Below are 14,977 nucleotides of genomic sequence, written 5' to 3' on the forward strand. Positions count from 1 at the left end.
CCGAAGGCTCCAAACTTTTTCACCAACGGATCGCAACTGCAAGAAAAGCTGCAGGTCCCAGGGGTTCGCACTTGTGCCCAGGAGCCGGCGTCCCCGGGCCCGGGACGGCTGCGTGCACTTACTGGTTAGTCGGAGGCGCGGTCAGGGGGATGGCCACCTCTTCCTCCTCGTATTCGGGTCCATCCAGGGAGTCCCCTTCGTCCACGGTTCCCAGGCCGGCGGCGCCCAGGGCGGGCAGCTGAGGCGGCGGCGGCAGCGGGGGGAAGGCGCCGCCCGCCCCGAAGGTGTCCGCAGCCAGCGAAGCGGTGCCCTTGGCGAGGGCCGGCTCTCCCCCGGCCCCGGCGGCCCCGGCCCCGGCCCCTCCCCCTGACAGTCCGGCTCCCCCCACGGCTCCCGCCCCCGGCCCGGCGCCCAGCGCGGCCCCGCCGGCCTCCGGCAGCCCGGAGCAGGCGACGGCTGGCACGGGCAGCGCGCCGGGCATCCTCACCCTGCACGCCGCCGGGCAGGCGCTCGAGCCCGCGGCCGCGCCGCCCCCCGCCGCCCCCGCCGCCCCCGGGCCGCCCTCCTCGCTGCCGCCCTCGGCCGCCATCATGTTGAAGCCCGCTCCGCTCTCCGCTCTACGCTCGCCCGGGAGCCCCGGGGGCCAGCAGGCCCGGGCTCCCAGCCGCCCCACCCGGGCGCGTCCCCCTGGCGGCTCCCCGGGCGGAGGAAACGACAACAAAAGGACCGAGCCCGCCGCCGCGCCCCCTCCTCGGGCCACAGCCCAGGCTCCGGAGCGGCCCGGGTTACGGGAAGCCGAGTGGGCAAAAAACCTACCGCCGGCACCAACGCCAACCCGCACCTTCAGCCTGCACACCCACACTCACACACATGCACACTAGTGAGAAACTTCCTGGCCGCGCCAGAGAGGAAGGGAAGCACAGAGGAAGCGGCTGGCGCGGCTGCCGCCCGCTCGGCCGCCGCCGCCGCTTCACCACCCCAGTTCCGGCCACCCCCACCGCAGCCACCGCCGGTGCCGCTGCTGGGGCCCGGGCCGCGGCGGCCGCTGCATCCTCCGCGGGGCTGGAGGCGGGAGGGGTGGGGAGAGGAGAGGAGAGGAGAGGAGAGGAGAGGAGAGGAAGGGGCGGGGGGCGGGGAAGCGGGCCGAGCGGCTGCCGACCTGGAGCGCTCGCGGAAACCGACTAGAGAGAGAGGGAGAGAGAGAGAGAGAGAGAGAAAGGAAGGCGGGGCGCCGGAGGAGGAGCCGGCCGCGGGAGGAAGGGCGGGGAGCAGGGCCGGGGCGGCTTGTGCGCAGGCGCGGCCCTGGCGCGGGGGCGGCCGCGCTGCTGGGCCCGAGGGAAGGAAGCGGCGGGGGCGCGCGGTGCGGGGGACCGGCCGCGGGGGGGCGCCCGCCCCGTCCCCGCCCCGCCCCGCCCCGGGTCAGCGTGCGCCGCGGAGGGGCGGGCCGAGGGCTGGGGGGCCCGGCTCCGCGAACGCGGCGGGGACGCTGCAGGGGAGGGGGCAGCGCCGAGGAAGACGGCAAGGAAGATGCCGCGGAGCCGGGGCCCTGCTTCCTGCTGGTGGAAAATAACGCCTTTAGGAAGCGGCGCTGCCGGGGCCCGGGGCCGAGGGGGAGTGGCAGGGCTATCGATTTGTTTGATTTTCGTCGCATACTAGAAATCACTATATGACTATTCCGTGTTTTATTTTATTTTATTTTTAAGGTTTTATTTGTTCACTCATGAGAGACAGAGACACACAGGCAGAGGGAGCAGCAGGCTCCACGCAGGGAGCCCGATGCAGGACTCGATCCCAGGACCCCGGGGTCACGCCCTGGGCCGAAGGCAGGCGCTAAACCGCTGAGCCACCCGGGGATCCCCCACTACGTATTTAAAAAAAAAAAATTCAAACTACGTTCTGAAACTCAAGAGAAGTAAAGGAAATAGATAAGGGGAGCCTTACGGGGTGGGGGGGGCTAAGAATTTTGGTAGAAATAGTGGCAAATTCTGATTTCTAAGACCGTACACGTTTTGTTTTCCTCACTCACAGCACCATCTCTCCTCTCTGTCATGTCCCTCCCCGCCCCCCCCCCCCCACACACACACAATTACCTGTGCCATCTCAGGTCTTGGGCACTAATGACGTGTGTAGAGGAGCGGGTGCCACAAACAACACTTGTGTGCAGAAGGCAGGGGGCCTGTTCCAGGACGCATATGTGAAGCATGGAGAACCTTGAACAAGGCCAATGTCAACGTTGCAAAGTGCCAGAGACAATAATGCATAGTTTCAAAAATTATCAATAAACTGATGTCTCAACCTAAGTAAAGCCAGAAATGGGTTTTGTTTCCTCTTTTATGCTAGAATATGTATAAACGATTGCGTTCATTCATGTAAGTGGAAGAATCACTCCCATTATTTGAAATTACAGTACGGGCAATTTGCCCCTTGCATTCATATATTGTTCTTTTAAATTCTACCAGGAGAAAAAAATAAATAAATAAATAAATAAATTCTCCCAGGAGGAATCTCACATTGACTACCTTCGAATATTGGTCTTTGAGATCAATGTTTTCTCTGCTAAAGATGATCCAACCAACAGAGGAGTACATAAGGGATGAGTAGGGGCTCTAACAGGCTCATGGAAAAAAAGGGAAGCCACTGAAAGAGGTGGCAAGGTGCACACAAGGCATTTCCTTTTCTTAGAAGTTTGCACAAACCTATTTGCCAAATCATTGACAAACTTGATTAATCCTGAGGACTCTCATTGTGCTTACCTCTTATGCAGTGTACCACTTGAGAGAGCAAAGATTGATTAGTCACAAGAGTGGTCTTAGACCAGCTGTAATCCCAGGAACCTGTTAGAAATGCAAATTCTTGGCCCCATCCCAGACCCTCTGAAACGGAAAACCCAGGAATCTGTTTTACTAGGCCCTCCAAGTTGACATACTTAAGAATCACTGTACTATAGTATGCTAATCAAGGAGGAGGTGTGCAACACTTCAAGAAAGAAGAATAAATGAGAAAGTCAACTCCATGCCATTCATTAGGTAGGTGGATAAGAGAGGTAGGTATTGTGTTGCTAAGCCCTACTATTCTAGACAAGTGGTTGGGAAATGAGAAAATGCATAATGAAGTAATTTCATAATACTTAACAGAATAATGCAGTCCTACTTCTTACACTTGCCTCCCTGGAACGGTATTTTTTCTTTTAAACTTAGACCCTCAAAGTAAGAAGAAAACTTCAAAGTACCTATTCCACCCACTCCCAACAAATTTTCATGTAGCCTCTGGTTGAAAACAACAGTGCATTTAGCATCCCAGTCCTCCAACACTACCATCCCAATTACCACCATCAGCCTTTGAATGTAGGCCTGGCAGGTTATCACCAACTCTTATCACTGATCTCTGAGTGTTCACACATCATCCGTGTGCTGCCAAAGATGCCAGGTCGGCCTTACTACTCTAATTTGCAGAATTGCCTTTTCCCCTTTTGAAAATTCTTTAGCAATTAAAGGCCAATATTTAATGCTGTCCAACAACAATTACATACTGAGTTGTATTGTTTTCTAGTTCCTTTTAGGTGTATGTATCTACAAATCTACACCACAAATACAACATATAGTCTATCCTACTGCCTACCCCAGTGCTAGGCATCTATGCCAACAGTTTTGGATAGGCCTCCATTCTTTTAATTCTAGATTAGATCAGCTTGCATCTTTGGACATCAACTGCTCAACTCATAGGAAAAACCTACTGTGTCTGTCCATATATCAACCTAATACCAATATCTTACCATATATTCAGTCTTAGAGTTGTGCAGTCCTTTTTTATCCAAAGAGATTGCCACTTGCCTTTCATGAGGCACTTCCAAATATCTTATGTACTCCTTTTATTGGACAGATCTAGGCTTTGATCTTTACTAATCCCTGTGTGCTTCCTGAATCTCAAGTCACTCTTTTATCTTCAGTGACATTTTATTTTTATTTTTATACCTTATTTTTTTGTCTGTTCCCTTTTTTCTTTTTCTACTCACCTTGACCTTCTGTGCTTCTCTCATTTATAGTCTCATGTTCTCTTTTCTCCTGCTAATTTCTCTCTCAATTTCTACTTCTGTGTTTCCTTTTCTCTTTTTCTAGGCCACTGTACTTCCTGACTCTTTGAGCTTTCATGAGTCAAACTCCTTAAAGTTTCATGAGTCTAAAACTGAAGAACAATTTAAAAAAAAAAAAAACAACTATGAAATATCTATTCAGAGAGAGGCATTACGGAGATTCTGCAGGAACTGATATTAGATGTGGTGTTATGTAACATCAGTTAACAAAGGGAAGTAAACAGTCTGTTAATTAAATTCACAGATAATATTAAACAAGGAGGTACTGAAAAACAGAACAATATACAAGAAAGAGGAAAATTCAAAATAGCATTTACCATTAGTAAAACAATCTTTGATATCTGTGATTTTAGAAAAGTTATACAGATATTGAATTAAATATAGTATTTAAATAATCAAAATGCTGGGCAAAGACATTGGTGAAAAGAACCTAAACATTTTTAATTAAAAAAATTGTCTCATTTTGATTTTATTGGCAACTTAAATATGAATGCAATACGTTCCAACCTATTTTTTTCAGCCTTGATACCTGTGTATGTAAAAAGGTACTTCTTAGGCAGTAATACAATTTTAGAGAAACTCCAGGGGGCTTAGAGCAAATATATGAGTTGTTTCTGAGGGGAAAACTAAGCAAGAAGTAACAAAGAGCTTACAGCTGTGTTTGAAGAATCCCAAATTGTGTTTCATGCCCTAGTACATACTCAGCTATACAAATAGACTTCCAAGTTCATCTAAATACTATCAAAAGGTTTCAATGACCCAAAAAAATCTTCAAAAGAAACTTTTACTCCTAAGCCCTAATATTCCTTCTGCATTTGCTGACCTCATCTTAAAGTCCTCAAGAGCTCACATTTCCTTATTAGGGAGATGTTTTGAGAAAATAATATTGAGGAGACACACGCTAAAGGAAATTATTTTGATGAAAAAGTAAATAGCTCTACAGAGATTACAGTATATGGTATAATAACTAAATAAGATTTATGAAAATTATAAAACCACTGTGAAGAAATTGCATAATAGCCTGATCTCTGAGGCTGTAAAATAAACTTCAAAGAAAATCATCAGAAGCCCTCTTCTGATGGCTAAAGGAGCTTAGAGCAGTTGGATCTAAATATTCTTTCTCTTGAAAGAAGAGTAGACAAATGTCTTTATTTTTTATTATTCTTATGCTTTTATCTTTATTTTGCCAGTTTTTCATTATTCTTTAACTGAAATTTTCCTCCATTATTTCTAATCTGTTTTTCTTTGCCTACAATTTTCTTCTGACCAGAAACATTTCTATATTTCCTGACTATACCTTGGTTCCTTTACATGATTGTGCCCTATGAGAGAAGTAAAAGAAAAAAAGGAAGTGGACGGTTTTGGGGCAAGGGAAATGGGAAAGTCAGGATGAGTAGGACTCTAGGTCTATGTTTTCCAAACTCTATGTTTCAGAGTTTGCTATATTACCATACTCTGTGTCAGCCATAATTTATCACCTAAAGCACAGTCATGGAATCCAACTCACGTTTGGCCTCTTCACTTTAGAAGTTCTGCAAAATCTCTAATTCAGGTTGCAACCCCCTCCATCTCTAAGTTCAGTTAGTACAATAAATACACAGGCATCTTTAATAGTCTTCTTAATAACTATATGATGAAAAGGTAAACTGTGGTCTTGAGTTAATTATAGATAAAATAAGGTGAGAGTTTTAGGTACATCAGAAGAAGTTGTGAGTAAAGTCACAAAAACTAAAACTACCTTTCTTAGATATTTCTAACTATAGTTATTTCTCAATTCACATTTCCCTTGAAGAAATAATCAATTTCACCTGTTAACCCACTTTTTTATTTTTTAACTTTCTCTTCATTCTTTCTCTTTTTTTTTTGTTTAAGATTTTATTTATTCATGAGAGACACAGAGAGAGGCAGAAACATAGGCAGGGGGAGAAGCCTGATGTGGGACTAGATACTCGGACCTAGAGATCAGGACCTGAGCCAAAGGCAGATGCTCAACCACTGAGCCACCCAGGTGCCCCTCTTCATTCTTTATCTAATTGTTAAGATAACAGTGATATATAACACATAGGAGAGCAATGATTTCTAGATATCTGGAGTTTACAAACTACTAAAGCTTCAACAAAAATTGAGAGACTATCAAATTGTTATGAAGTTGCTGACTTTTGGGTTTATTGTTGCTATTAAATACTATTTCCTACCACTCTATTTCATAAAAGGAAAGAGTGTTTCAAGGCAGAAAGAAAGGGGTTGGGGGGAGGGAGAAAAAAAAAGGGAAGGAATTAATTCAAGAAAGTCTTGAATTACATAAATCAGCTGTCATGAAAAGTACATAAAATATTATGTCCTTTTTCATTTTCCCACAAATTTATTAAAAATTGGCATTTGGGGATGCCTGGGTGGCTCAGCGGTTGGGCACCAGCCCCTGGCTCAGGGCGTGGTCCTGCGGTCTCAGGATCAAGTCCCACATCAGGCTCTCTGCCTGGAGCCTGCTTCTCCCTCTGCCTACGTCTCTGCTTTTCTCTCTGTGTGTCTTTCATGAGTAAATAAATAAAATATTTTTTTAAAAAAAATTTGGCATTGGTTTGCTGACAAGGTATCTTAGTCTGGCCTTCTCCAGAAGCAGACCCTGAATAAACCTTGAGTGGTAAGTCATTTATTTGGGAAGTGGTCACAGGAAACCTCAGAAAGAGAGTAGGAAAGGAAAGGAAGCTAATACAAGATGTGTTAACGAGCAGGTTACTGCTGTGAGTAACTGGGGCCCAGTCCCACTGGGGAGCCCTGGGAGACAACACAATGCATCTGAGAGTTTGTCATACCTAAGGGACAAAGAACCTGGTTTTTGGGGATCCCTGGGTGGCGCAGCGGTTTAGCGCCTGCCTTTGGCCCAGGGCGCGATCCTGGAGACCCGGGATCGAATCCCACATCGGGCTCCCGGTGCATGGAGCCTGCTTCTCCCTCTGCCTGTGTCTCTGCCTCTCTCTCTCTCTCTCTCTCTCTCTCTGTGTGTGTGTGTGACTATCATAAATAAATAAAAATTAAAAAAAAAAAGAAACTGGTTTTTGCTCATCAGCTCCCATTTGTCATTGATTGAGGGCTACTCCTGAGAGTATCTCCTCTGCAACCCCTCTACACTGCCTTCTACGCAAGCTGAGTGTCTCCCAGGGCTAGAAAAAAGCCCTCAAGTAGAGTTAACTGGTGTTTGCAGTGAGAGGTTATCGAATGTACAGAAAAAGTAAGTGTCCAAGGACTATGGAGTTGGTATGGACAGTACCTACTATCCCAGGGTTTGAGAACGTCTGTAATAAAGAACTTATTTCTGTTAAATATAGGTACTATGGGATGTTATTTGTTACACTTGAGCCATTTTACATTTAATTTATCTTACTCTATGACCTATTAAGTTTATTTAGCACAACTGGCTAAGAGGCTTATTCAGTGTTAATCATGGCATAGGTGGAATGAGAACTCATCATTTCCCAGTAATGCATATTATCACTAGAGCAATGCTAACCAGAGAGTGGTTTTCTAAGATTCTCCATTTATTGCTTAATATTAAACATATTTCCTGTCTTTTTTAACATGTATTTTGATCTAGATTATAGAATAGAAGCAAAGGTGATTATGCATTGGACATAAAATAGCTTATTCATAATGGAAAAGACTAAAAAACTATTATGGATTTTAAAATAGCATTTTTGAAGAAATAAAGTATGTTTTACTTTATTAAAAGTGGTTCAAAATTCAGTCCTTGTATTTGTAGAAAATGTTAAAGTCATCTAAGTGCTTTCTCATGCATTGTCTTTTTCACAATTCTGAAAAGTATAACAATACTGTTATTTCCAATTGACATATCTATAAGCTTTTGAGTTCCAAAGGTGTGGTCAATTCACCTCAAGTCATGGTGGTTTATTATAAGGATGCCTGGGGAAGTATGGTAGGAAAAAAAAAAAAACAACTGTCCCACAATAAAATGTCTAACCTCGTAGGGAACTGTAATATCTTTTTTGTTCAGGACCCAGAAGCAGTTTTAGGGAACTAACAGGAATCCTTGTGGTAATGCCTCAAGAATGAGGACCATGTTATTATTTCCTTCAATGGCATCATTCCCATGACTCAAGTGTTTGGTCACTACTGTATTCTGTTTCTCTGCTCAACATACCCCCTCTAACAACCACCTCTCTTGACACCTCCCTGTCTCCTAATTCCTGCTTATTTGTGGCTTCCACTACTTCCTTGCTTCCACTTACAGATATTTAGTAAGTGCCAGCGAAACAGTGGTAAGCCAAAATAGGTGTAGTCTTTGCTTTCATGGAGCATACAGTTTGGAGAGAGACAGACATTTCATCAAGTAGCCATATAAATAGATGCAGCATCTAACACTAATATAAATTATATTAGGGGGAAAAAAAACTAAAATGACTTGAAATCTTTATAGTTTTTATAGTAATTCAACAGAATCTTTGTTGAGTGTTCACAGAGTGTTACAGTATAATAATGCAGACAGTGTATCATCCCCCAAACTGGGATGCTAGGAGAGAGAGACTGGATTTAAATCCCTCCTTTGCCACTGCTAGCTCTATAACTCTGGTCAAATTACTTAACTTCTCCGGGTCTCAGTTTTCACATCTGTTACATGTATGGAAAGCAATATCTGTTAGCTTTAGTTGGGTTCCTACAGAGGCTGATCCCAACTAGAACTGGATCATAAGTTATTTGGTAGGTGATCCCAAGAAACTACGAGTATTTATTCTCCAACTCCCTCTATCTGTGGTGAAGGCTGCTCTGAGATTCTTTTAACTTCCTATACTTCTGAGACGTCCCATGCTCACAGGCAAGAGAGACCTCCCAGTCACTAGGTAGATTCCATGACCATGCACTAGAATAGTGAGTGACAAAGGAACATGGGTGGGGTGCTGACAGTTTTTAAACCTACCTGTAGGGGGTATTTATGAGGATTTGAGATACCCAGATAATGGAACAAAATAGGAGCTCAAATTGTATCCACTAAAATGGATAAAAGTCTTGTTGAGAGGATGAGATATACACTCATGAAATAGTAACATAATAATACATTACAGTGTAATTCAATATATAATTGTTAACATGGGTTAACATGTTACAGTACTGCAATGGTAGTTCAGAAGAGTCAAATCAGTTTGTATCCTGGAAAAAAGGTAAAAAAAAATTTTGTTTGAGCTTCTATTTCTTTGTTAACTCCTTTAGTAGTAAAAGATACTAAAGTAGTAGTATCTCCCAGGCAAGGAGATAAGGAAAGGTGAGAAGAAAAGATGAACATTTTCCTGTGGTAAAAACAAAAAACAAAAAACAAACAAAAAAAAAAACAACAAAAAAAGAACAGGGGTTGGGGTACAGCCTTACTAGAGAGGAAAATACGTAACCAGAAAGCAAGATAATGGTAAAGTTGTAAGTTAGGGCAAAGTTATAGAGGCTTTAAAAAGCCAATCAGAGGCATTTGGATTTCATCCTCAGGCAAATAGGCAGCTTCTGAAGTTACCTGAATAAGGAAGACTATCATGGTAACGAAAATCTAAAGATGAACATCAAGTCTTAGATCTTAAAAGGGACATTGGAGTTCATCTATTATTAAATCCTCCCAATACAAAAGGTCTTTCTAGAGAACTCTGTGACTTTGTAAAAATGAACATTTTCAGTGGTTCATATGATATGGCATTAGCTGTGTTAGAAAGTGATTCCCTTTATTGGGCAGACATGTATTTTTGGTGACGTCCTTACACTGGTCCTAGTTCATGTTTCTATATTTATGTTAAACCCAGAGCCATTACAACACTTGAAGATGCCTAATAAGTCGTCCAAGACATCTTCCTAAATTCTAAATGTTGGGAGTACCCTTGGCTTTTTTCACTAACTTCTGCTCTTTCTAAATCATTTGATCCAGATTTATGACTTTAAATACCATATATATGCAGATGACTCCAAAATTAATATCTCTAACCCTAGGCTCTCCTATTATCCCAAACTGTCCTTGGCATCTCCATCTGAATATCTTATCTTCAAAAGGAAAGTCTTGAATCTACTACACCTGAAACTTCTTCCCCCAGTATCCCCATGTAGTAAATAGTATCAGCAGCTCTCTTCATGGCCAGAAATCTAGATTACATCATTGGTTCCTCTTTCTGTCCCATCCTACACTTAATTTATTAGTGCACCCTCTCAACTCTGCCTTCAAAATATATCCTGTATTTCATTTCATTTCAATCTTAATTGCTACCACCCCAGTCTAAGCTACCATAATCTCTTTCCTCAACTTCCATAAGAGGATTTTACAGAAGTGTTCTGGCTTCTGCTTTTTCTCCTCTTGTCTGTTCAACACAGACTAGCCAGAATGACCTTTTTTAAAATGCAAATCAAATCACCTCTCATTCATTTTTGAAGTCTTACCATCACCTGTAATAAAATGTAAACTTCTTGCCATGATCTCTAAGGCCTTACATACCTTGGCCTCTGCCTCTTCTTTAAACCTCAGGCCCTACCACACACCTCCACTTCTTAACTCTAGTGTTGTTACACTGAATATCTACCAAGAATCCTACTATCTCAGAGCCTTTAGACTTATTATGCCCTGTATATGAAATACTCTTCAATGGAGTTTTACCTGGTTTACTTCTTCCCTTCCTCGAAGACTGCTCAAATATCATGTCCTCATAAAGTTCTTCACTGACCACTCTAACCACAAAAACCTTCTACTTACACTGTTTGATTTTTTCTTCTTAGTGCTTTTCAGTGCCTGAAATGATGGCATATTTTCTTTGTTTACTTGTTTATTGTCTACTTCCACCAACAGATTATAAGCTTCATGAGAATAGGATTTCTGCCTATATTAACTGCTATATTCCACTTGCTTTGGGCAGTGTCTGCCACATAGTAAGTGCTCAGTAAATCTCTGTGGCAGGAAAGAAGAACAGATAAAAAAGGAAGGAAGAAGGAGGGAACTAGAATTTTTGGAAATTCACATTCTACTGTTGGAAAACACTGCATTTACAGCAATTATCATTGAAACATTTCCCTATGAATATTTGCCAAGTCTCCCCACTGCCATCTTCCTGCAGCTCAGTACTTAATCTGGTGCATTGTTTTAGTTTGGGTTGAATATTTCAGCTTTCAAGATAAAAAAAAAAACACATTATGTAACACAATATATTGACTATTTTTTCTACCATTTTGGTATCTATGATGGTTAATTTTATGTATCAGCTTGGCTAGGCTATTCTAGCCAGTTATTTAATTAAATACTATCTAGGTATGGCTGTGAAGGTATTTTGAAGATTTGGTTAATAGTTAATAGAAGTTGTCAACTCCTACCAAGTTTCCAGTTTGCTGGCCTGCATTTCAGATTTCAAACTTGCCAGCTCTACAACTGTATAAGCAAATTCCTTAAAATAAAAATCTCTCTTTGAGGTGTCTATCTATCACCTATCTATCTATCATCTATTTATTATCTATCTCTCTCCTCTTGGTTCTGTTTCTCTGGAGAATCCTGACTGATCAATCCCCAATTACTTGAAAAGCAAATAATGTATATTATCACTCCAATCCAAATCAGTAATATGATGAACAGAACAAGGACAAAGTTAGCAACCTTTCTACATGGACATGAATCCATTATTTAATACTATTTAGGTGTAGTTGCTCAACAGGCAAAAAAGTCCTCTTAGCCTACCTTTAGCTTATTCCTATGTTTAGTATAAGTGATTTTGAAAAACACCTTGCTAATTTCAAAAAGAATGTCTGTAGCATTTTTTTCTATCAATTTAATAACTTTATCAAAAAATAAAGGAGAGCTTGGTATGTCTTGTTATAAAATTCTTCTTGATGATCATAACTAATCCATTGTCTCTGTTTCCACACTCAAAACAACTGGTTAATAATGTTTTCTAAAGATTTGTTAGGCACTAGTGTATTTAATAAGCATTTCTAAAAAGTTTTTTTTTTAATAGAAGAGCTAATATTTAAAATTCTATTCTGTGTTATATGTCATCTCATCTCATTTAATCCTGCCAATGACCTTAAGGAATAGATATTTCTATTTACATTCATGCAGTAAATAAGAAAACCAAAGCTTCTAAGTTTAAACTACTTGCCAAAGTCACAGTATATCACAGTACTCTTCTAGTCATCACATGTATCTAAAATCTACCTTTTGGTTTCTCTTGTAATTATTACAACAACTTATCCAACTTATCAGGGAATCCATTACATCTATACGTTCTTTCAGTAGACTAAGGCTAAGATGGAAGTTTTATGAAGCTTTTTAATGGAGCCCATTTAAATCAACCATGTTGATCCCTGGGTGGCGCAGCGGTTTGGCGCCTGCCTTTGGCCCAGGGCACGATCCTGGAGACCCGGGATCCAGTCCCACATCGGCCTCCTGGTGCTTGGAGCCTGCTTCTCCCTCTGCCTGTGTCTCTGCCTCTCTCTCTCTCTCTGACTATCATAAATAAATAAATAAATAAATAAATAAATAAATAAATAAATAAATAAATAATAAATAAATCAACCATGTTCCCAGGTAGTATTGTCTAACTTACCTTGGATCACAAGTCCTTACTCAACCATATTAAGAGTTGACTTGGGAAAGGAATTGAAAGGAGTTTGTAAATGACTGGATGTGAGAAGCCACGAAGACAGAGTTTTTTTTTTCTGTTTTGTTTTTGTTTTTTTTTTCTTTTTAATAACTCCAACATATTAAATCTAATATAGCACTGGTGGACTGTACTCATCATGAGTTGCTCTCTGATTATATGTACCCACATATTACCATGTGACTTATAGTACCTGCCTGTCAATGGAATATACTTTCTAGCCTTATTGTTTAGTTTGGCCATGTGATTTATTTTGGCCAATGATATATAAACAGAAATGACATACACCATTGGATATTTCTGCCAATAATCTTGCTCTTTCCATTGCCGTTAGAATAAAATGTTCTAGAGGTGCCTGGGTGACTCATTTGGTTGGGCATCTAACTCTTGGTTTCAGCTCAGGTCGTGATCTCAGGGTTCTGGGATCAGCCCTGCATTGGGCTCTGTGCTCAGTGCAGAGTCTGCTTGTTCCTCATTCAAACACTCTCCTCCTTACCCCCACCCCCCATCTTGGTCACATGTATGGGCATACTCTCTCCAAAAAAAGAAGGAAGGAAGGAAGGAAGGAAGGAAGGAAGGAAGGAAGGAAGGAAGGAAGGAAGGAAGAAAAAAGGAAGGAAGGAAGGAAGGAAGGAAGGAAGGAAGGAAGGAAGGAAGGAAGTGTTCTACACAAAGACTGTTCCTTCAGTCAAAGTCCCAGAATAAGAAGATACATAGGAGCAAAACCACAGGCAAACTTGTTGACAAACATGTAATATGAGCAAGGAATACATCATTGTTATTTTAAGTAACACATTTCTGGGATCACTTGTTACTGAAGCAAAGTTGACTAATAAAGGCAAAGGGTCTATAACAGAATCAAATATAGTAAAAAGTAATGGTTATTTAGGATTATGCTAATAGATCAGAGAATGTTGCAAGTTTATATAGCTTAGAATCTGAATTATTAATAAGCTTCTGCTACATTTGGAAATAACCAAAAATATCTTCCAAAAGTTTATGAAGATTATTGGAGAATAAAAAGGCTTTAAAAATCTGAATTAATCTAGATAACTGTCTACATAGCCACAGCTAGGTTCAAATATAGCAATTTATAGACAGAATTTGTATAATCATGATACATAGCATAGATAATTAGGTTTTTGTTTGGGTTGGGAGTTGTTCTTTTGGTCTGAGGTATTTTAGTTGATTTTCTATTTTCAGTTTTGCCATTCCTCATCTGCTTTATTAATACATTTTGATTCTGAATCTGTACTTTTGTTTTTAGTATAAATTTGTTTAAGTCTTGGTTGCTGAAAAGGATATCCATTAAATCTCTATACCTTGGAAATGCTTGAACTAGCTAGAAAAACATATCAAAATTTTGTTTTTTGTTTTTTGTATTTCAATTAGAAAAACCAAAACAAATATATTAGGTTAAAAAAAAAAAAAACAGTGCCATGTTAATTTCCTAGTCAGTTACAAATTCGTGATCTATCCATATAGCTTGACTTATTTAAAATTGTGCTTTATTCAAGTAAAATATTCAGTCTTTTAAGACTTGGCATTAACCAAGGCATGAGATGATTTTGGCCTGAAGTTTCTTAAATGCATTATGTATTGATGATCTTATTTCCTGAGCTTTCTGAGATCATGGACAATATGCTGCTTATATAATCTTCATCCTCAGATGATATATAGTATGTTCAGCTTTTTGAAATGTTCTGCTAAACCAATTGTAATAACATTACAGGAATAAATTCACCTAATTAAATAAGTTTTGGGAGATTACGTGGTTGTATGTATTACTATTTTTTTCTGTGTTCTGCATCTACAAAGGCTTTATATCATATCATTCATCTGATGTGAAGAAAAGTTCTAAAATATTAAAAATTTGTGATTTGTTTTCATCTAAAACAATTTGCTGTCCCTTATAGTAATTATTTTTTAATTGATTTGAAATTTGAAATTTTTTTGATAACTTGATAAAATATTAACATTTTATTTCATTTTATATAGACTAGATAAATATTTTCTTAAAGACTATTCTGTTTTTCCATATTATAACAACAGTACTTATTTCTAAAAACTTTATATTAGTCTTATGCTCTGTTACAGCAATATTTCATAATTTATATTTTTGTTTAATATTTGATATATCAGCACTTATTTTTTACTTCTGTAATTAAAATAAAATGTTAGGGGACACCTGGGTGGCTCAGCGGTTGAGCATCTGCCTTCAGCTCAGGGCATGATCCTGGGGTCTGGGATCAAGTCCTATGTTGGGCTC

At 40.7% G+C, this 14,977-nt stretch overlaps 1 protein-coding gene across 1 annotated transcript in view; it reads right to left on the reverse strand.

The window, feature by feature from the left end:
* Window positions 1-592, reverse strand: part of RASA1 (RAS p21 protein activator 1) — a 108,302-nt gene extending 107,710 nt beyond the window's left edge. The window contains exon 1 of the mRNA XM_038532397.1: window positions 123-592. Coding sequence (XP_038388325.1) covers window positions 123-592 — 470 coding nt within the window. The remainder of the gene's footprint in view (window positions 1-122) is intronic.
* Between the last annotated feature and the right edge of the window lie 14,385 nt (window positions 593-14,977).

This window comes from Canis lupus, chromosome 3 (assembly GCF_011100685.1).
Source record: "Canis lupus familiaris isolate Mischka breed German Shepherd chromosome 3, alternate assembly UU_Cfam_GSD_1.0, whole genome shotgun sequence".
Lineage (NCBI taxonomy): Eukaryota > Metazoa > Chordata > Mammalia > Carnivora > Canidae > Canis > Canis lupus.